Source organism: Oncorhynchus tshawytscha, linkage group LG18 (assembly GCF_018296145.1).
Source record: "Oncorhynchus tshawytscha isolate Ot180627B linkage group LG18, Otsh_v2.0, whole genome shotgun sequence".
Classification (NCBI taxonomy): Eukaryota; Metazoa; Chordata; class Actinopteri; order Salmoniformes; family Salmonidae; genus Oncorhynchus; species Oncorhynchus tshawytscha.
The window spans coordinates 36483613-36506572 of NC_056446.1; the positions used below are offsets into that span (position 1 = coordinate 36483613).

At 43.8% G+C, this 22960-nt stretch overlaps 1 protein-coding gene across 1 annotated transcript in view; it reads left to right on the forward strand.

Annotated features, from left to right (window-relative positions):
* Nucleotides 1-20254: 20254 nt before the first annotated feature.
* The window catches only part of LOC112235781 (serine palmitoyltransferase 2-like), a 39458-nt gene continuing 36752 nt past the window's right edge, over nucleotides 20255-22960 (forward strand). The window contains exon 1 of the mRNA XM_042300993.1: nucleotides 20255-20502. Within this exon, the coding sequence (XP_042156927.1) occupies nucleotides 20344-20502 (159 nt within the window). The 5' untranslated portion in view covers nucleotides 20255-20343. The remainder of the gene's footprint in view (nucleotides 20503-22960) is intronic.

Consider the following 22960-nt stretch of genomic DNA (forward strand, 5'->3'; position numbering starts at 1 on the left):
CCCCATGTGCAGTTGCAAACCGTAGTCTGGCTTTTTTATGGCGGTTTTGGAGTAGTGGCTCCGTCCTTGCTGAGCAGCCTTTCAGGTAATGAAGATTTAGGACACGCTTTACTGTGGATATTGATACATTTGTACCTGTTTCCTCCAGCATCTTCACAAGGTCCTTTTCTGTTGTTCTGGGATTAATTTGCACTTTTCGCACCAAAGTACATTCATCTCTAGGAGACAGAACTCGTCTCCTTCCTGTGCGGTATGACGGCTGCGTGGTCCCATGGTGTTTATACTTCCGTACTATTGTTTGTACACATGAATGTGGTACCTTCAGGCGTTTGGAATGAACCAGACTTGTGGAGGGCTACAATTTTTGGTTCTTGGTTTCTTTTGATTTTCCCATGATGTCAAGCAAAGAGGCACTGAATAGACCTCCAATTGACTCAAATGATGTCAATTAGCCTACCAGAAGCTTCTAAAGCCATGTCATAATTTTCTGGAATTTCCCAAGCTGTTTAAAGGCACAGTCAACTTAGTGTATGTAAACTTCTGACCCACTGGAATTGAAATACAGTGAGTTATAAGTGAAATAACCTGTCTGTAAACAATTATTGGAAAAATGACTTGTGTCAACGCACAAAGTAGATGTCCTAACCGAATTGCCAAAACTATAGCTTGTTAACAAGAAATTTGTGGTGGTTGAAAAACTAGTTTTAATGACTCCAACCTAAGTGTATGTAAACTTCCAACTTCAACTGTGTCAGGTTTTGGTTCTAAAAAAATATCAGAAGCTTTGAACATCCCATGGAGCACCATTAAATCCTTTATTAAAAAATGGAAAGAACATGGGACCACAACAAACCTGCCAAGAGAGGGCTGCCCACCAAAACTCATGCAAGGAGGATATTAATCAGAGGCAACAAAGATAACCCTGAAGGAGCTGCAAAGCTCCACAGCGGAGATTGGAGTATGTATCCATAGGACCACTTTAGTCGTACACTACACAGAGCTGGGAATTACAGAAGAGTGTCCAGTGTTCACCAAAAGCCATGTGGGAGGTACTCTGGTCAGATGAGAGTAAAACTGAGCTTTTTGGCCATCAAGGGAAATGCTATATTTGGTACAAACCCAACACCTCACATAACCCCGAGAACACCATCCCCACAGTGAAGCATGGTGGTGGCAGCATCATGCTGTGGGGATGTTTTTCATCGGCAGGGACTGGGAAACTGGTCAGAATTGAAGGAATGATGGATGGCGCTAAATACAGGGAGGGAAACCTGTTTCAGTCTTCCAGAGATTTGAGACTGGGATGGAGGTTCACCATTCCGCAGAACAATGACCCTAAGCATACTGCTAAAGCAACACTCGAGTGGTTTAAGGGGAAACATTTAAATGTCTTGGAATGGCCTAGTCAAATCCCAGACCTCAATCCAATTGAGAATATGTAGTATGACTTAAAGTTTACCGTGCACCAGCAGAACCCATCCAGCTTGAAGGAGCTGGAGCAGTTTTGCCTTGAAGAATGGGTGAAAATCCCAGTGGCTAGATGTGCCAAGTTTATAGAGACATACCCCAAGAGACTTGCAGCTGCAATTGCGGCAAAAGGTGTCTCTACACATTATTGACTTTGGGGGGTGAATAGCTAGCTATACATAGCTAGCTCAAGTTCTTTTCTTTTTTTTTTTTTTCAAGGTAAAAAATGTTTTGCATCGTCAAAGTGGTAGACATGTTGTGTAAATCAAATGAAACAATACCCAACAAATACATTTTAGGTATTCAGGTTGTAAGGCAGCATTTTTCCTATTTTATTAAGGGGGTGGATACTTTTGCAAGCCACTGTATGTACATATAGGTAGGGGTAAAGTGACTAGGCTTCAGTTCAAATAATACACCAGCAGCAGTGTATGTGATGATTCAAAATACCCTAATGACCCTAATTAGTTGATTGTTTGGTCGATAGGCTGTTGGTCGACCGAGATTTCTTTAGTTGAGCAGTAGCAGGTGTAAAAGACACCTGTATGATTGGCTCCTGTCTGAGTGGACTGATCTTTTGTGGAGGCTGTGGGAATGGCACAGTCCATCACTCTAAGACGTGCTACTGAAATTGTTGTTATAACAGTTGTTATTTGTAGGGCCATGTACCTCAAGACAGTTGTTATTTGTAGGGCCATGTACCCCAAGACAGTTGTTATTTGTAGGGCCATGTACCTCAAGACAGTTGGTGTTTGTAGGGCCATGTACCTCAAGACAGTTGTTATTTGTAGGACCATGAACCCCAAGACAGTTTTATTTGTAGGTCCATGTACCTCAAGACAGTTGTTATTTGTAAGGACATATACCCCAAGACAGTTGTTATTTGTAGGGCCACCATTTGTAGAACCCCAAGACAGTTTTATTTGACAGTTGTTATTTGTAGGTCCATGTACCTCAAGACAGTTGTTATTTGTAGGGCCATGTACCTCAAGACATATACCATGTACCAAGACAGTTTTATTTGTAGGACCATGAACCCCAAGACAGTTTTATTTGTAGGTCCATGTACCTCAAGACAGTTGTTATTTGTAAGGACGTGTACCCCAAGACAGTTGTTATTTGTAGGGCCATGTACCTCAAGACAGTTGTTATTTGTAGGTCCATGTACCCCAACACAGTTGTTATTTGTAAGGACGTGTACCTCAAGCTTTTGCACCATGTCTTTCTCATAACCTTGGTAAGCTTCACTTTTTGTTTTCTACCTGCAATGTCAATCTCTTAGGAACAAAACACACATAGTTCAACTACCATCACTTCAATCTTGCCCCTGGAGTTCCTACTCCGACAGAGCGAGAAACAAACACTTCAATCGGGCCCCTGGAGTTCCTACTCCGACAAGGAGAGAGACAAACACTTCAATCGGGCCCCTAGAGTTCCTACTCCGACAGAGAGAGAAACAAACACTTCAATCTGGCCCCTAGAGTTCCTACTCCGACAGAGAGAGAAACAAACACTTCAATCTGGCCCCTAGAGTTCCTACTCCGACAGAGAGAGAAACAAACACTTCAATCTGGCCCCTAGAGTTCCTACTCCGACAGAGCAAGAAACAAACACTTCAATCGGGCCCCTGGAGTTCCTGCTCCGACAGAGCGAGAAACAAACACTTCAATCTGGCCCCTAGAGTTCCTGCTCCGACAGAGTGAAACACCTGATAGAGGTAATAGTGACAGGATGCCAGGTATACTGGCCTTGCCTCAGTGGTAGACTATTCTTTTCTGGAGTCACTTTATTATGGGCCCCATGCCGATTCTCTGATAGACAGTTTTCACACTCCACTCCACACTGTGCCTCTTCAAGGCTTCACCGCCTATCTCTAGTCACAGCTGTTATGTTGCCATCAGAATTAATTTCCCTCCCACAGTGAGAGATCAGGCTAAATGGGAAGCACATATACACACACACTCCCTGTCAAACCCATGAAGCCTTGCAAGCAAACTGTGTGTGTGTGTGTGTGTGTGTTAGCTTGATCACACAGCCCCTCGGGCACTGGAGAACAATAAAGCTTGACTCGCTCCATAGGAAAATGCTGTTTTCTTTTGCATTGACCTTAATCATGTGGAGAGGAGTGAAGCCTGTGATTGTAATCCAATAGCATCTCAGCAGGAGATGCTTTTCAGACCGCGGTGGAGACTCGCTGTAATGGTGTCAGACGAGCAGTGACGTGAGAGAATCAATCCACAGTATGACGAATCAATATCTGTTGTGACTGGTCTGATGCAAGACTGCATCTTTTAGTCATTCAGAGTGTTGTCTCTGTAGTCTGTAGTCTAGTCTGTAGTGTGTAATCTGTAGTGTCTAGTCTGTAGTGTGTAATCTGTAGTGTGTAGTCTGTAGTGTGTAGTCTGTAGTGTGTAGTCTGTAGTGTGTTATCTGTAGTGTCTATTGTGTACTATGTAGTCTGCAGTGTGTAGTATGTAGTGTGTTATCTGTAGTGTCTAGTCTGTAGTGTGTAGTATCTAGTCTGTAGTGTGTAATGTGTAATCTGTAGTGTGTAGTGTCTAGTGTGTAATCTGTAGTATGTAGTGTGTAATCTGTAGTATGTAGTGTGTAATCTGTACTGTCTAGTGTGTAGTCTGTAGTGTCTAGTGTGTAATCTGTAGTGTGTAGTCTGTAGTGTCTAGTGTGTAATCTGTAGTGTGTAGTGTCTAGTGTGTAATCTGTAGTGTGTAATCTGTAGTGTCTAGTGTGTAGTCTCTAGTGTGTAATCTGTAGTGTCGAGTGTGTAATCTGTAGTGTGTAGTCTGTAGTGTGTAATCTGTAGTATAGTGTGTAGTATGTAGTGTGTAATATGTAGTGTGTAATCTGTAGTGTGTAGTGTTTAGTAAATAGTGTGTAATCTGTAGTGTGTAGTGTGTAATCTGTAGTGTGTATTGTGTAATCTGTAGTGTGTAGTGTATAGTCTGTAGTGTGTAATCTGTAGTGTCTAGGGTGTAGTGTGTGGTATGTAGTGTGTAGTGTCAAGTCAGTAGTGTGTAGTATATAGTGTGTAGTCTGTAGTGTGTAATCTGTAGTCTGTAGTGTGTAATCTGTAGCATGTAGTCTAGTGTGTAGTGTGCAGTGTGTGTACTCTTTGTAGTGTACACTCTGTAGTCTGCAGAGCGGGGTCTGCAAGTGTATAGTCTGTAGTGTGTAGTGTGTAGTCTGTAGTGTGTAATCTGTAGAATGTAGTCTAGTGTGTAGTGTGCAGTGTGTGTACTCTTCAGTGTGTAGTCTGCAGAGTGTGGTCTGCAGTGTGTAGTCTGCAGTGTGTAGTATATGCGGTCTATAGTGTGTAGTCTGTAGTGTGTGGTATGTAGTCTGCAGTCTGTAGTGTGTAGTGTCTAATATTGCTGGTATGGTCTCTTTGGAGGTTTTTGTTGTTTGAACTGATTGAACCGAGAGCTTTACTGACCAAGTACCTGACTTTTGGGGCGAGGGCCCAGAGTTTTTTTGTTTTTTTTGGTCAGGCCATACGGTAGGGAAAGACTCCTGGCCCTACGTAAACATGTTTTTTAACTTCCGGAGCACCCCATTCTGTATGATGCTGTAGTCTACAAATTCAATTGAGCTTTTAGAAGCATAACCCTACCACAGCCATCCTCAACATATTCTTTCAGTTCTCAGTTGAGCTTTGACCATTATTGTTGAGACCGTGAGGTGTATTTAATTTTCTCGGACAGCTTGATAATGGCTCTTCACTAGTCTGTTGTTCTGGCTGTGAATGTGGAACAGTGGAAGATGAATGAGTTTCTTAAGAAAAGGAAATTGGTTCTTTGGCCAGCTTTTGTGTGGCTTTGAACACAAACAGCTAAACACTATTGTGTCCTTCCATAATGGAATCTTCAGCGTGCAGACGGAACACGATTGATAGGTGTTTATCTCTGTTACAGAATGGAACAACCCCCAGACAGAAACAATATTGCGTTGTACAGAAAATCTATCTTTCACACTTTTCAATTCATGGGGCGTTTTTCTAGTTATTTGTTATTATCTATGTGTTTTTGTGATATTTTCCTTCCCTGTCAGGAAAGACAAAGCAATGAGTCTCAGTGATGAATGGGTGTGCTCTGTGCCCCTTTTTTTTACCTGTTGAAAGTTCTGGACAAAGATTCCAGCAGACTGATGGCTTGTTGTTCCACTGCTTATAAGATTGTGCTGAACTTATAAGGTCATGCTGAGTCACTCTTTCTTTTTATAAAACTGCCTACTCTTATGAGTCAGTCTGAGTATTTTGATTCTGATGTGAGTGACGCAGCCTAATTTAGGCATCTGTTCAAAATACTCTGTGAGAATCTCAATTGCATGTTCCTCGTGTCCTCTCTCCTTGCCTCCTTCTCAAACCCCAGTGTATGAGAAAGCCAGAGATTCCAGCCCCTCTGACCTTCTCCTCCAATGGGGTTTGAGAAGGAGTCAAGGAGAGAGGACACGAGGAACATGCAATTGAGATTCTCCCCATCATGCCAATCTAATATTCCTCACCCATTCACTATTCCAGGTTACCTGTCTTGCATCGTTTCCTCATCACAACAGACTGGTGGAGTCTGGGGGTCTTGGCTTGACACTCATTTGGTAGTCATTCCAGACCAACATTCATATAGCTTGAGATTTGTCTATGGCTCGTGAGAATACTCATTGGATGACTGAGCAGTCCGTCAGTGGGTGTGTAGAGGTTAGCCTCTGAATCCTGGAGAGCTGCAGACACACAGTGGTCTCCTCTCCTCAGCAGCTGCCCACTGTGTTTTTCCACTGAGGAAAAGCCTAATCATTATGCAAGACAAGTTTACTCATCACGCAAGTATGGTTCCCAAACCACGTCTGTTGCACTGAGGCTAGCCTCTGAATCCCGGAGAGCTGTTCTCCTGTTCTTTCCCTCTCCTCTCTCCTCAGCCGTGGCTCCCCTTCCCAAGTATGGTTCCCAAACCACGTCTGTTGCACTGAGGCTAGCCTCTGAATCCCGGAGAGCTGTTCTCCTGTTCTTTCCCTCTCCTCTCTCCTCAGCCGTGGCTCCCCTTCCCAAGTATGGTTCCCAAACCACGTCTGTTGCACTGAGGCTAGCCTCTGAATCCCGGAGAGCTGTTCTCCTGTTCTTTCTCTCTCCTCAGCCGCGGCTCCCCTTCCCAAGTATGACAGAGAGCTCAGAGTATAATCCATTATAAGGAGAGGGTTTAGACAGGCGTAAAAACTCTCTAATGGTTGTGTCAGTCAGAGACCGGCCCCCGCCTAGCAGTCACACACACACACACACATAGTTGCTGAGAGAGGCATGACTTCCTGGAATTCAATGTTTAGCACACTGACAGCTCTGGAATGTGTTGTGATGTGTGATTGAGTGACAGCTGGGACAAAGTCTTACTTTAATAAAAGACCAAGTGTCTTACTGTGGAGCCAAATGTCTCATAGTAGTTTCCTGTGGTTGTTGCTGTTCTGGTGGTGGATCTTGTCTAGGTTGATAATTTCTCCCTTTTGCTTTCCCTCCCTCTGTTTTCTTTCTCTCACACACACACACGTTCACACAGAGAGGTCAATCATAATAGGTTATGACTCGTCAGTGTCCTGTCTTCGTTATACCATTTATCACGCACATATTGTGATGTCATATTGTGCTAGAGCTAAATAATAGGTTGTTTCTGTCCAAGATCTGAGATTTCTCTGGATTTTTTAAAATCTCAACCTTCTAAAACTATAACGTTGAGATACTATCCATCTATCTCATTATTGGGAGCCATGGTGTAACTTAGGATCAGGGGTCGGGGGACATGAAATAGCATTCCCCCCTCCAGTTTTATCATTGGAATGTGATACAAAATGAGGCAGCGGTGTGCTTTAGGACCATGCGGACGCCTCCGAGCGGGTCGGGTAAGCTGTTTGGAGTGTTTGATCCAACTGGATAAAACAAAATAAAAGTTGTCGTCGTTCCCCCCCCCACTTCTAAAGTCAAATTTGCACCCCTGTTTAGGATTATAAATAAACGGTAAACCTAGTCATTTTTTACTAATCAGACTGCATTATAGATCTCAGTTCATCATTGTGTGAAGGACATGGCTTGGTCTGTAGGATGGCAAATGTTTCCTTTATTCATTCGACCATCTCAACAACAAAAAAACAAGCACAAATCATGGAGGATAACACACAATACAGTCTGGGACTTATTACCATCGTTAAATCATGGAGGATAACACACAATACAGTCTGGGACTTATTACCATCGATAAATCATGGAGGATAACACACAATACAGTCTGGGACTTATTACCATCGTTAAATCATGGAGGATAACACACAATACAGTCTGGGACTTATTACCATCGTTAAATCATGGAGGATAACACACCATACAGTCTGGGACTTATTTCCATCGATAAATCATGGAGGATAACACACAATACAGTCTGGGACTTATTACCATCGTTAAATCATGGAGGATAACACACCATACAGTCTGGGACTTATTTCCATCGATAAATCATGGAGGATAACACACAATACAGTCTGGGACTTATTTCCATCGATAAATCATGGAGGATAACACACAATACAGTCTGGGACTTATTTCCATCGATAAATCATGGAGGATAACACACAAAGTCTGGGACTTATTAGCAGTAGTGTAAAGTACTTACAGTTGAAGTCGGAAGTTTACATACACCTTAGCCGAATACATTTAAACTCTATTTTTCACAATTCCTGACATTTAATCCAGGTAAATATTCCTTCAATTAGTATTTGGTAGCGTTGCCTTTAAATAGTTTAACTTGGGAAATATGTTTCTGGTAGCCTTCCACAAGCTTCCCACAATAAGTTGGGTGAATTTTGGCCCATTCCTCCTGACAGAGCTGGTGTAACTGAGTCAGGTTTGTAGGCCTCCTTGCTCGCACACACTTTTTCAGTTCTGCCCACAAATGTTCTATAGGATGGAGGTCAGGGCTTTGTGATGGCCACTCCAATACCTTGACTTTGTTGTCCTTAAGCCATTTTGCCACAACTTTGGAAGTATGTTTGGGTCATTGTCCATTTGGAAGACCCATTTAAGACCAAGCTTTAACTTAACTTTAACTTTAAGACTGATGTCTTGAGATGTTGCTTCAATATATCCACATAATTTTCTTGCCTCGTGATGCCATGTCTTTTCTGAAGTGCACCAGTCCCTCCTGCATCAAAACACCCCCACAACATGATGCTGCCACCCCCGTGCTTCATGGTTGGGATGGTGTTCTTCGGCTTGCTAGCCTCCCCCTTTTTCCTCCAAACATAAAAATGTTCATTATGGCCAAACAGTTCTGTTTTTGTTTCATCAGACCAGAGGACATTTCTCCAAAAAGTATGATCTTTGTCCCCATGTGCAGTTGCAAACCGTAGTCTGGCTTTTTTATGGTGGTTTTGGAGCAGTGACTTCTTCCTTGCTGAGCGGCCTTTCAGGTTATGTCGATATAAGACTTGTTTTACTGTGGATGTAGATACTTTTATACCTGTTTCCTTCAGCATCTTCACAGGTCCTTTGCTGTTGTTCTGGGATTGATTTGCACTTTTCTCACCAAAATACGTTCATCTCTAGGAGACAGAAGACGTTACCTTCCTGAGCGGTATGACGGCTGCGTGGTCCCATGGTGTTTATACTTGCGTACTATTGTTTGTACAGATGAACGTGGTACCTTCAAGTGTTTGGAAATGGCTCCCAAGGATGAACAAGACCTGTGGAGGTCTACATTTTTTTTATGAGGTCTTGGCTGATTAATTTAGATTTTCCCATGATGTCAAGCAAAGAGGTACTGAGTTTGAAGGTCGGCCTTGAAATACATCCACACCTCCAATTGACTCAAATGATGTCAATTAGCCAATCAGAAGCTTCTAAAGGCATGTCGTAATTTTCTTGAATTTTCCAAGCTGTTTAAAGGCACAGTCAACTTAGTGTGTGTAAACTTCTGACCCACTGGAATTGTGATACAGTGAATTATAAGTGAAATAAAATGTCTGTAAACAATTGTTGGAAAAATGACTTGTGTCTTGCACAAAGTAGATGTCCTAACCGACTTTCCAAAACTATAGTTTGTTAACAAGAAATTTGTGGAGTGGTTGAAAAACTAGTTTTAATGACTCCCACCTAGGTGTATGTAAACTTCACACTTCAACTGTAAGTAAAAATACTTTCAAGTACTACTTATGTAGTTTTTTGGGGTATCTGTACTTTACTATTTATATTTTTGATAACTTTTACTTCACTACATTCAGAAAGAAAATATTGTACTTTTTACTCCATACATTTTCCCTGACAACCCAATATACTCATTACATTTTAAATGCTTAGCAGGACAGGAAAATGGTGAAGTTCATGCACTTATCAAAAGAACACGTGGTCATCCATACTGCCTCTGGTCTGGCGGACTTAACACAAATACATCTTTTGTGAATAATGTCTTTGGGTCGGAGTGCTCCCCTGACTGTCGGTACATTTTAAAAACAAGAAAATGGTGCCATCTGCTTTGCTTCAAATAAGGAATTTGAAATGATTTATACTTTTACTTTTGATAGTGAAGTATATTTTTAGCAATTCCATTTACTTTTGATACTTAACTATATTTAAAAGCAAGTACTTTCAGACTTTTACTCAACTAGTATTTTACTGGGTGACTTTCACTTTAACTTGAGTAATTTTCTATTAAGGTATCTGTACTTTTACTCAAGTATGACAATTGGGCACTTTTTCCACCACTGTGTGTGTGTTGTTTAAAAACACTGTTTCCACCACTGTGTGTGTGTTGTTTAAAAACACTGTTTCCACCACTGTGTGTGTGTTGTTTAAAAACACTGTTTCCACCACTGTGTGTGTGTTGTTTAAAAACACTGTTTCCACCACTGTGTGTGTGTTGTTTAAAAACACTGTTTCCACCACTGTGTGTGTGTTGTTTAAAAACACTGTTTCCACCACTGTGTGTGTGTTGTTTAAAACACTGTTTCCACCACTGTGTGTGTGTTGTTTAAAAACACTGTTTCCACCACTGTGTGTGTGTTGTTTATAAACACTGTTTCCACCACTGTGTGTGTGTTGTTTAAAAACACTGTTTCCACCACTGTGTGTGTGTTGTTTAAAAACACTGTTTCCACCACTGTGTGTGTGTTGTTTAAAAACACTGTTTCCACCACTGTGTGTGTGTTGTTTAAAAACACTGTTTCCACCACTGTGTGTGTGTTGTTTAAAAACACTGTTTCCACCACTGTGTGTGTGTTGTTTAAAAACACTGTTTCCACCACTGTGTGTGTGTTGTTTATAAACACTGTTTCCCAACAGGCTGTCAGGGGTGTATAGGGAGAGATTGATACCCCAGGAAGATTTCATTAGATCACATCTACAGTCGTGAAACAACTACACAGGCTGTGAATACATCATCTGGAGAATGGGAGGAAAGGGGACCCATCAATTGAATGTAACTCACAGGCAACACCATTCAATACATTTCCAATGATGTGTTTACCTGTCAGAGGAGACACACAATAATTCAGTTGTTGTTCCTATATGGGTATTTAATATGAGTTGATGCATTTTCACGATTACAGACACATCTGTCCATGTCATATTGTGGAGATTGGTTTGCATGGATTTAACTTTGCAGGAAATGATTGTGATGTACACTGAGTGTACAAAACATTAAGAACATGTGCTCTGAATTCAGACTGACCAGGTGAATTCAGGTGAAAGCTATGATCCCTTATTGATCTCACTTGTTAAATCCACTTCAATCAGTGTAGATGAAGGGGAGGAGACATGTTAAAGAAGGAGGGGAGGAGACAGGTTAAAGAAGAAGGGGAGGAGTCAGGTTAAAGAAGAAGGGGAGGAGTCAGGTTAAAGAAGAAGGGGAGGAGACAGGTTAAAGAAGAAGGGGAGGAGTCAGGTTAAAGAAGAAGGGGAGGAGTCAGGTTAAAGAAGAAGGGGAGGAGTCAGGTTAAAGAAGAAGGGGAGGAGACAGGTTAAAGATGAAGGGGAGGAGTCAGGTTAAAGAAGAAGGGGAGGAGTCAGGTTAAAGAAGAAGGGGAGGAGACAGGTTAAAGATGAAGGGGAAGAGACAGGTTAAAGATGAAGGGGAGGAGACAGATTAAAGAAGACTTTTTAAGCCTTGAGACAGTTGAGACATGGCTTCTGTATGTGCCATTCAGAGGGTGAATCGGCAAGATATTTAAGTGCCTTAGAACAGGGTATGGTAGTAGGTGCCAGGCGCGCCGGTTTGTGTCAAGAACTTTAACACTACTGGGTATTTCAGGCTCAAAAGTGTCCCGTGTGTATCAAGAATGGTCCTCCACCCAAAGGACATCCAGCCAACTTGACACGTCCGTGGAAACTATTGGAGTCAACATGGGCCAGTATCCCTGTGCAATGCTTTCGACACCTTGTAGAGCCAATGCCCCGATGAATTGAGGGAAAAAGGGGTGTCGGTACAACTCGATAAGGGGTGTCGGTACAACTCAATATTAGGAAGGTGTTCTTACCTAAGTGGCTCGTCTGCAACAACGACATTGGCTACCTGTATCTATGTATCTCTGTATTCAATTGGATAGAGATAACAGATACATGAAAGGGTTTTACCACAGGCAAAATCAGTCTATGCTGTTACAGTATTGGTTGTTTTGGCTGTGTCTGCAGTACATCTGATCACAAAAACTCTTACAGCAAATGCATACCTCTGTGGAAAAAAAAGTGAATGATATGTGTTGTGATTTCATGTCATTTTTTTCTTCCAATAAATAATCTGCCCGGAGAAGATAATATTGTTCAGAAACAAAATATCCATTCAATCAGATTTGATTCAATAACCAATCAGGTCAGGTCTAAATCTATTTGGTAAAACAACCTTGTGACATACAGTGTGTCATCCATTAGATCCCTTGCCTTCTCCCACTTAACCCTGTCCTAGATCCTATTAAAGCTTTACAGTCTCATATCTGCTATTAAGAAAAGGTCTAAGGCTGTTGCCCAAAATGGCAACCTATTCCCTTTATAGTACACTCCTTCTTTATACAGAGCCAGCTCATAGGGCTCTGGTCAATAGTAGTACCATTTTGAGACGCCTACTATTCGTCTTAACAACCTCTATGTACGTTGGCAGAGCTAGTGGACATAATTCATTGTAACACAGTGAAGGTATATAACCTTGAATAGGGTACAGAAGCATAAAAGTCTCCCGTTGAAAATCGATTGGACAGAGAATCAATTGGTTTGATGTTGTCAGGATATAAATGTCTTGATCTCAGAGTTCACATTGAGTTAGGTCAGAACATTGCTGTTGTACATTGAGGTATACTGCATAACCAACAGCGGTATTCTGGTTAATATTTGGCGATATGATCTTCTCCGCTGTTTCTATGGTCCCACAGCGCCATCTAGGAGGGTGAGAGGAGTAGTGAAACACCTATACACAACCCTGTTCAATCAAACCCGTATGAATTGATATTCTCCAAACCCAGTTAATAGTTCTATTGCCCCCACAGGTTAGTGTTGTGTTGGAGTGTTCTATTTAGCCTCTGGCTAACCTCATAGTCCACTTGAGAGAGTATCCTGTGCCAAGAAAGCAAGTGTGTGTTTACAACGTGTAATAATACTGCAGGGTGAAGACGCATGTCGCTCTACACTGAGTGTACAAAACATTAAAACACTTTCTCTTTCCATTGACATAGACTGACCAGGTGAAAGTTCTGATCCCTTATTGATGTCACCTGTTAAATCCGCTTCAATCAGTGGTGATGAAAGGGGAGGAGACAGCATAGCTGCGGGAAGTAGTTTGGGGGTTGGGTAGGCGGTGGTGCTGAAAAGTTGTTTGGCCCACTGTACAGATGGCTATGTGGGCCCGCTAAAACAGGACTGGTAAAGGCCTAGTGCACTAGTTTTGTCGCAAACAATTATAAAAATAAAAATGTTTTGTTTGTTTCTTCCTATTTTTCAGGGGGTGCTGCAGCATCCCCTGAAAAATAGGGGTTCTGTGTCTTTTATACTTATAAGTTCAAACAGGTGCCATTAATACAGGTAACGAGTGAAGGACAGAGGAGCCTCTTAAAGAAGAAGTTACAGGTCTGTGAGAGCCAGAAATCTTGCTTGTTTGTAGGTGACCAAACACTTATTTTCCACCATAATTTGCAAATAAATTCATAAAAAATCCTACAATGTGATTTTCTGGATGTTTTTCCCTCATTTTGTCTGTCATAGTTGAAGTGTACCTATGATGAAAATTACAGGCCTCTCTCATCTTTTTAAGTGGGAGAACTTGCACAATTGGTGGCTGACTAAATACTTTTTTGCCCCACTGTATATATGGGGCATAATAATCTCAGCTCTGTAGATTTTGCTGCGAAGATACAGAATCAATAGATCATTTATTCTGGTATTTCCCCTATGTAGCTTGTTTCTGGTCACAGGTTCAGGAATGGTTAAAAAATCACAACATGCACGTAAAATGAACCTTACAAATAGCAGTGTTGGGCGATTTGTAAAGCCATAGTCAGTCAATAAATAATATAATAATACTCGTAGGAAAGATGTTCATTTTTAGCTCACAATCTCTGGATACTATACAATTAGAAAGGTAAAAAAATGTATGTAAAACATCACAGTGCAATTGAAAAATATATGGCACATGGAAACCAAACGAGGGTGGTCTATGGTGTTAGGTGAGGTGGGTTGAGAGTTTGAGGGGTGGTCTATGGTGAAAGATGGGATGGGCTGAGAGTGACTGAGGGTTGGGATTAAAGAGCTGAGGTCTATGGTGATAGGAGGGATGGGCTGAGAGTGGCTGAGGGGTGGGATTAAAGAGCTGAGGTCTATGGTGATAGGTGGGATGGGCTGAGAGTGACTGAGGGGGAGGGATTAAAGAGCTGAGGTCTATGGTGATAGGTGGGATGGGCTGAGAGTGACTGAGGAGGAGGGATTAAAGAGCTGAGGTCTATGGTGAGAGGTGGGATGGGCTGAGAGTGGCTGAGGGTTGGTCTATGGTGATAGGTGGGATGGGCTGAGAGTGACTGAGGGGAGGGATTAAAGAGCTGAGGTCTATGGTGAGAGGTGGGATGGGCTGAGAGTGGCTGAGGGTTGGTCTATGGTGATAGGTGGGATGGGCTGAGAGTGACTGAGGGGAGGGATTAAAGAGCTGAGGTCTATGGTGAGAGGTGGGATGGGCTGAGAGTGGCTGAGGGTTGGTCTATGGTAATAGGTGGGATGGGCTGAGAGTGACTGAGGGGGAGGGATTAAAGAGCTGAGGTCTATGGTGAGAGGTGGGATGGGCTGAGAGTGGCTGAGGGTTGGTCTATGGTAATAGGTGGGATGGGCTGAGAGTGACTGAGGGGGAGGGATTAAAGAGCTGAGGTCTATGGTGAGAGGTGGGATGGGCTGAGAGTGGCTGAGGGTTGGTCTATGGTGATAGGTGGGATGGGCTGAGAGTGGCTGAGGGGAGGGATTAAAGAGCTGAGGTCTATGGTGAGAGGTGGGATGGGCTGAGAGTGGCTGAGGGTTGGTCTATGGTGATAGGTGGGATGGGCTGAGAGTGGTTGAGGGGGAGGGATTAAAGAGCTGAGGTCTATGGTGAGAGGTGGGATGGGCTGAGAGTGGCTGAGGGTTGGTCTATGGTGATAGGTGGGATGGGCTGAGAGTGGCTGAGGGGGAGGGATTAAAGAGCTGAGGTCTATGGTGAGAGGTGGGATGGGCTGAGAGTGGCTGAGGGTTGGTCTATGGTGATAGGTGGGATGGGCTGAGAGTGGCTGAGGGGAGGGATTAAAGAGCTGAGGTCTATGGTGATAGGTGGGATGGGCTGAGAGTGGCTGAGGGTTGGTCTATGGTGATAGGTGGGATGGGCTGAGAGTGGCTGAGGGGGAGGGATTAAAGAGCTGAGGTCTATGGTGAGAGGTGGGATGGGCTGAGAGTGGCTGAGGGTTGGTCTATGGTGATAGGTGGGATGGGCTGAGAGTGACTGAGGGGGAGGGATTAAAGAGCTGAGGTCTATGGTGAGAGGTGGGATGGGCTGAGAGTGGCTGAGGGTTGGTCTATGGTAATAGGTGGGATGGGCTGAGAGTGACTGAGGGGAGGGATTAAAGAGCTGAGGTCTATGGTGAGAGGTGGGATGGGCTGAGAGTGGCTGAGGGTTGGTCTATGGTGATAGGTGGGATGGGCTGAGAGTGACTGAGGGGGAGGGATTAAAGAGCTGAGGTCTATGGTGAGAGGTGGGATGGGCTGAGAGTGGCTGAGGGTTGGTCTATGGTGATAGGTGGGATGGGCTGAGAGTGGCTGAGGGGGAGGGATTAAAGAGCTGAGGTCTATGGTGAGAGGTGGGATGGGCTGAGAGTGGCTGAGGGTTGGTCTATGGTGATAGGTGGGATGGGCTGAGAGTGGCTGAGGGGAGGGATTAAAGAGCTGAGGTCTATGGTGATAGGTGGGATGGGCTGAGAGTGGCTGAGGGTTGGTCTATGGTGATAGGTGGGATGGGCTGAGAGTGGCTGAGGGGAGGGATTAAAGAGCTGAGGTCTATGGTGAGAGGTGGGATGGGCTGAGAGTGGCTGAGGGTTGGTCTATGGTGATAGGTGGGATGGGCTGAGAGTGACTGAGGGGGAGGGATTAAAGAGCTGAGGTCTATGGTGAGAGGTGGGATGGGCTGAGAGTGGCTGAGGGTTGGTCTATGGTAATAGGTGGGATGGGCTGAGAGTGACTGAGGGGGAGGGATTAAAGAGCTGAGGTCTATGGTGAGAGGTGGGATGGGCTGAGAGTGGCTGAGGGTTGGTCTATGGTGATAGGTGGGATGGGCTGAGAGTGACTGAGGGGGAGGGATTAAAGAGCTGAGGTCTATGGTGAGAGGTGGGATGGGCTGAGAGTGGCTGAGGGGGAGGGATTAAAGAGCTGAGGTCTATGGTGAGAGGTGGGATGGGCTGAGAGTGGCTGAGGGTTGGTCTATGGTGATAGGTGGGATGGGCTGAGAGTGGCTGAGGGGGAGGGATTAAAGAGCTGAGGTCTATGGTGATAGGTGGGATGGGCTGAGAGTGGCTGAGGGTTGGTCTATGGTGATAGGTGGGATGGGCTGAGAGTGACTGAGGGGGAGGGATTAAAGAGCTGAGGTCTATGGTGAGAGGTGGGATGGGCTGAGAGTGGCTGAGGGTTGGTCTATGGTGATAGGTGGGATGGGCTGAGAGTGACTGAGGGGAGGGATTAAAGAGCTGAGGTCTATGGTGAGAGGTGGGATGGGCTGAGAGTGGCTGAGGGGGAGGGATTAAAGAGCTGAGGTCTATGGTGAGAGGTGGGATGGGCTGAGAGTGGCTGAGGGTTGGTCTATGGTGATAGGTGGGATGGGCTGAGAGTGGTTGAGGGGAGGGATTAAAGAGCTGAGGTCTATGGTGAGAGGTGGGATGGGCTGAGAGTGGCTGAGGGTTGGTCTATGGTGATAGGTGGGATGGGCTGAGAGTGACTGAGGGGGAGGGATTAAAGAGCTGAGGTCTATGGTGAGAGGTGGGATGGGCTGAGAGTGACTGAGGGGGAGGGATTAAAGAGCTGAGGTCTATGGTGAGAGGTGGGATAGGCTGAGAGTGGCTGAGGGTTGGTCTATGGTAATAGGTGGGATGGGCTGAGAGTGACTGAGGGGGAGGGATTAAAGAGCTGAGGTCTATGGTGAGAGGTGGGATGGGCTGAGAGTGGCTGAGGGTTGGTCTATGGTAATAGGTGGGATGGGCTGAGAGTGACTGAGGGGGAGGGATTAAAGAGCTGAGGTCTATGGTGATAGGTGGGATGGGCTGAGAGTGGTTGAGGGGAGGGATTAAAGAGCTGAGGTCTATGGTGAGAGGTGGGATGGGCTGAGAGTGGCTGAGGGGGAGGGATTAAAGAGCTGAGGTCTATGGTGAGAGGTGGGATGGGCTGAGAGTGGTTGAGGGGGAGGGATTAAAGAGCTGAGGTCTATGGTGATAGGTGGGATGGGCTGAGAGTGGCTGAGGGGGAGGGATTAAAGAGCTGATGTTCAGTCATGTATTATTATGTGACTGCTTTATATAAAAGTACCATGTATGTCAAATGTACGTATAAGTAGCAGAAAAGCTGTTTAAAATCAAAAATATATATTTGTCCTCTGAAGAGGTGGGATGTGTTAATAAAAAAGACACAATGATAAACTTGATGTAACTGTGGGACGCAGGGATGTTCATATGGTGTTCTTACTGTTTTGAAGAAAAGGGGGGTGAGGGGGTGCAACTCAATATTAGGAAGGTGTTTTTCATGCTTTGTACCCTCAGTGTATATCTAAAGGCTGTTGGAGCATGCTGTCTACTGTTTGGAGTGGTTGTAGTCTATTGTGGGTGTTAACAGTGGTGTGTGTGTCGGTGCATGCGTGAATGCGCGTGTGTGTACATGTGTAGTGTGCACGAACATGTTGACCAAACAGGGAGACATGCGTTAACATGACCTGGAAGGCTTTTAAGAGACGAATTAGGCTTGATCTGAAAATGTGGTCGATCGGAGGCCATATATGGATGGTGTGACGCAATTGCGAAGCCTCGGGAGGCTAGCAGAGGCCAGATTGACCTCTGGTACGGCTTCCGCCGTGCACCTCTCAAATTTTGTAACAATGTAGATGGCTCCGTATACCTCCGCATTGACTTGATTGGTTGACAGGTAAGTAAGGGCGGGAGGTCCTGTGTACACACAAACTCACTTTCTTGACAACTTCCTTCACAACAGCCAGTGGTGTATCGTACTCACAGTAAATAAAATACTTTAAAGTACTACTTAAGTCGTTTTTTTAGGGTATCTGTACTTTACTTAACTATTTATATTTTTTAAAACTTTTTTATTTTACTTCACTTACATTCCTAAAGAAAATAATGTACTTTTAATTCTATACATTTTCCCAGACACCCAAAAGTACTTGTTACATTTTGAATTGTTAGCAGGACAGGTAAATTGTCCATTTTCTATTAAGGTATCTTCATTATTACTCAGGTATGACACCGCTGACAACAGCTCTGCACTGCTCGGTGAAACGAAAGAAGTATTCATGCCCTTTCTTCTGCAGAGGCCACATCACCATAAACGCTGCACAGCCAATGCAGATGTCAGATTGACCATGCAGCGCCTCCAGCGCTCTATTTCAAATATAAATATAGAAATACACTTGTTTGTTGTTGTTGTTGTTGTTTTTTGGGGGGGGGGGTGCACTTGACCTCATAACAAGGACTATTGTTTTATGTTCTCTCCGTGGCGTTGACTACAAGGATCAGGAGTGTTATTTCCTTCTACTCCAGGAATGGTTCAGCTTCCAACCAAAGCACAGGCTATGACGACTACGTTTGTTGTCTTCCACTTCTTGTGCTGGGAGGTACAAGAGGAAATGACTGGTAGATAAATGAAATAGCGTTATGCGATAAGGTTACCTTTTATTTTTAAGGTTACCTATATTATGAAGTGTTTATGAATGACTATCACACCATTTTAAACAACAAATTATAGCTGTTTAAAAAGGTTTTAAAGCTTTACCGAGCGGGATATTGTGTAGGTGAAGAAAAGCCCACTGAAAGACGAGCAGATAAGGATCAGGTTACTGTTTCAGGCCCCGGGCCAGTCATTGCGGCAGTATTTTGTTATGTGGCAGTATTTTGTTATGTGGCAGTATGTTGCTGTGTGGCAGTATGTTGCTGTGTGGCAGTATTTTGCTGTGTGGCAGTATGTTGCTGTGTGGCAGTATGATGCTGTGTGGCAGTATGTTGCTGTGTGGCAGTATGATGCTGTGTGGCAGTATGATGCAGTGTGGCTGTTGCTGTGTGGCAGTATGATGCTGTGTGGGAGTATGTTGCTGTGTGGCAGTATGATGCTGTGTGGCAGTATGTTGCTGTGTGGCAGTATGATGCTGTGTGGCAGTATGTTGCTGTGTGTATGATGCTGTGTGGCAGTATGATGCTGTGTGGCAGTATGTTGCTGTGTGGCAGTATGTTGCTGTGTGGCAGTATGTTGCTGTGTGGCAGTATGTTGCTGTGTGGCAGTATGTTGCTGTGTGGCAGTATGTTGCTGTGTGGCAGTATGATTGTGTGGCAGTATGTTGCTGTGTGGCAGTATGTTGCTGTGTGGCAGTATTTTGCTGTGTGGCAGTATGTTGCTGTGTGGCAGTATTTTGCTATGTTTGCATTCAACAGTAGGCTATGACTCGGGTAACTCATCAAAAAAAGGTATCATGTGCAATTGACCCTACGTCCCAAATGGCACCCTAGTCGCTATATAGTGACCTACTTTTCATCAGAGCCCTATGGGTCCTGGTCAAAAGTAGTGCCCTACATAGGGGATGGGGTGCTATTTGGGATATAACCAATTGGTTTAGACTAGGTATTTTGTAGACTGAGTGGGTGAGGAAACATATTCTGTAATCTTGGAGGATTGTAAATCGATTAACTGTAAACATTAAACAGGTGGTTAGTCATGAACGCTGGAGATGATGTCATTGTATTCAGTTTCCCAAAAATACTATTTTCACAAACATCCTATTCAGGGACATCTGGCTCAGTGGGTGGGTGTAAGGAAAATCGTCTCCTTAGACTTTTTTCCTGTAGGTCATGGCCATGGCACATGACCAAAGTCCTTTACTCACAAGTGAGGTGATACTTCACTGGAAAAAAATCGTAAACCCATGCAAAAGGTTACTACAGGCTCTTTCGATGGTCATTTACATGGCTAATCCCGTATTTATTCAGTTTTACATGACGTCATAAACTCCTCATTGGTCGCTGAAAGTTAACAGGGGCGTGTATTTCCGGTAATCTCATATTGTGTATTTGCAGTTTCTCCAGACACAGAGAGAAGAGAGTGTCCCGGGCACGTAAGTATACAAACCTGTATATTCAGGCGAATAAATGCCACCAAGCATGACCAAGAGCTCGGCGAATAAACTGACAAATGGAGACGTTTTCCACCGGACATCCAACGGTAAGACATCATCGAGGAGGAACGGTTTCGTGAAGAATCATTGCTTGTTCCAACAACCGCAACAGAAGAATCGGCGCCCGAGTGAGGTGAGGCCCACCCGTCAACACTACTGCTACTACCGCTCGATGAGAAGAGGGAATGACCATTAGGATATCCGCCAACAATATAGATTGAATAAACACAGCCCAATAAAATGTAGCGATTTATTCCAACTATGTTGATCTGTCGCTTTTTTTAAACTAGTATTGAAGTTGAATCATTGTAACAAGTTTGATAGGGTGGATGCTTTGTGACGAAGTGATTAAGCCTCAATGTGTTGACTGAATTATAATCATTATTTATCGTGTCCGTTTTGTGAAAATGTGTCTTGCATCTCAACACAGCAAAGCATCACCACATAGGTACATCAGTATATATATATATATATATAAGTTACAAACAACTACATCGGCAACACATGTGGTTACAGATAACAGTTCGTAGGGGGGAGGGAGCAGTTATTTATTCAATTGACATATACTGGTGGGGATGAATGATTTCTGGGCTCAGGTGGTTCTGTAAAGATGGACTCTGTATCGGCGGGGTGATGGTAGCAGGTACTCCTGGTTGAGTGGGTGTGTGAGGTCGGTTTCGCTCCTGTGCTCACAACTCTCCAAGAACAGCGCTTCCATGTTCTTGAGTTTAACTCCACTGATTTAGCTTGACAGCGTTACTATTTTGTGTAGTTTTTGTTTTCGATGGATAGCTGATTGTACCAGGCTTGGAAACAGAAAGTGAGAACACTGAACAATGTATGTTTAGAATATGGCTGATATTATTTTATTGACTGGGGATTTATTTGATCTCCTCATGAAATACAGTTGTTGTCCCTTTTGTGTGTTTGCAATCCGACAGAGTTTTGAGTCGATTTTATAGTTCCAAGATATTTGTATTGCTCAATTGATTCTATTTGTTCTGAGTCTGTGGATTGGCCCGGTGTCATCTTCTATGGTTCTGAAGTTTGTCATTTCCTTGTTTTTTTTACATTAAGAATGAGTCTGTTTTCTTTGCACCATTCTGTGAAGTGTGTTATTTCTGTCCTGTAGTCATCCTGGACCCCTCGATCAGACTGAAGAATAGGCTATGGGTGTTAGACAGCGTAATCATAGGCTGCTATGCTTTCACTGTGTAGGTTATTTAGTTTACAAACTAATTAACAATCAGCCACATGCTAGACTAATTTTCACCATTGTTTTCCCAAAACGCACTTTTAAAGGAATCATTTACGACATAAAGTCACTCTTATAAACTCCAAACTCCTATCCGGGTTTTAAATGATCAAATAACATTTTATTGGGCACGTGTTCAGCAGATGTTATTGCGGGTTTAGTGAAATGCTTGTGTTTCTAGCTCCGACAGTGCAGTAATTTCTAATAAATAATATCTAACAACTGCACATATACTCAATACACACAAATCTAAGTAAAGGAATGATGAATATATAAATATATGGATGAGTAATGTCAGAACGACAGCTTAAGATTCAGTAGAATAGAATACAGTATATACATATGAGATGAGTAATGTAAGATATGTGAACATTATTAAAGTGAAGAGTGTTTAATCAATTGAAGTGGCCAGTGATTCCAAGTATATGTATCTAGGCAGCAGCCTCTAATGTGCTAGTGATGGCTATTTAACAGTCTGATGGCCTTGAGATAGAAGCTGTTTTTCAGTCTCGGTCCCAGCTATGATGCACCTGTACTGACCTCGCCTTCTGGATGATAGCGGGATGAACAGGCAGTGGCTCGGGTGGTTGTTGTCCTTGATGATCTTTATGGCCTTCCTGTGACATCGGGTGGTGTAGGTGTCCTGGAGGGCAGGTAGTTTGCCCCCAGTGATGTGTTGGGCAGACCACACTACCCTCTGGAGAGCCCCGTGGTTGTGGGCGGTGCAGTTGCCATACCAGGCGGTGATACAGCCCGATAGGATGCTCTCAATTGTGCATCTGTAAGAGTTTGTGAGGGTCTTAGGTGACAAGCCACATTTTCTTCAGCCTCCTGAGGTTTGAGAGGCACTTTTTGCTTCTTCTTCAGCACACTGTCTGTGTGGGTGGACCGTTTCAGTTTGTCAGTGATGTGTACGCCAAGGAACTTGAAGCTTTCCACCTTCTCCACTGCGGTCCTGTCGATGTGGATAGGGGGGTGCTCCCTCTGCTGTTTCCTGAAGTCCACGATCATCTCCTTTGTTTTGTTGACGTTGAGTGAGAGGTTATTTTCCTGGCACCACACTCAAAGATCCCTCATCTCCTTGCTGTAGGCTGTCTTGTCATTGTTGGTGATCAAGCCTTTGTGGAACCACAGTTTTGAGGATCAGAGGAGTGAAGGTGGAACATACGTCTTGTGTCTGAGCCGTTGAATTGCGACCTCTTTGTCTCTGTACTGACCTTGTGCCTGTTTGATTGCTTTACGGAGGGAATAACTACACTGTTTGTATTCGGCGATATTCCCAGTCACCTTGCCTGGGAATATGCGGTGGTTCGTGCTTTCAGTTTTGTCCAAATGC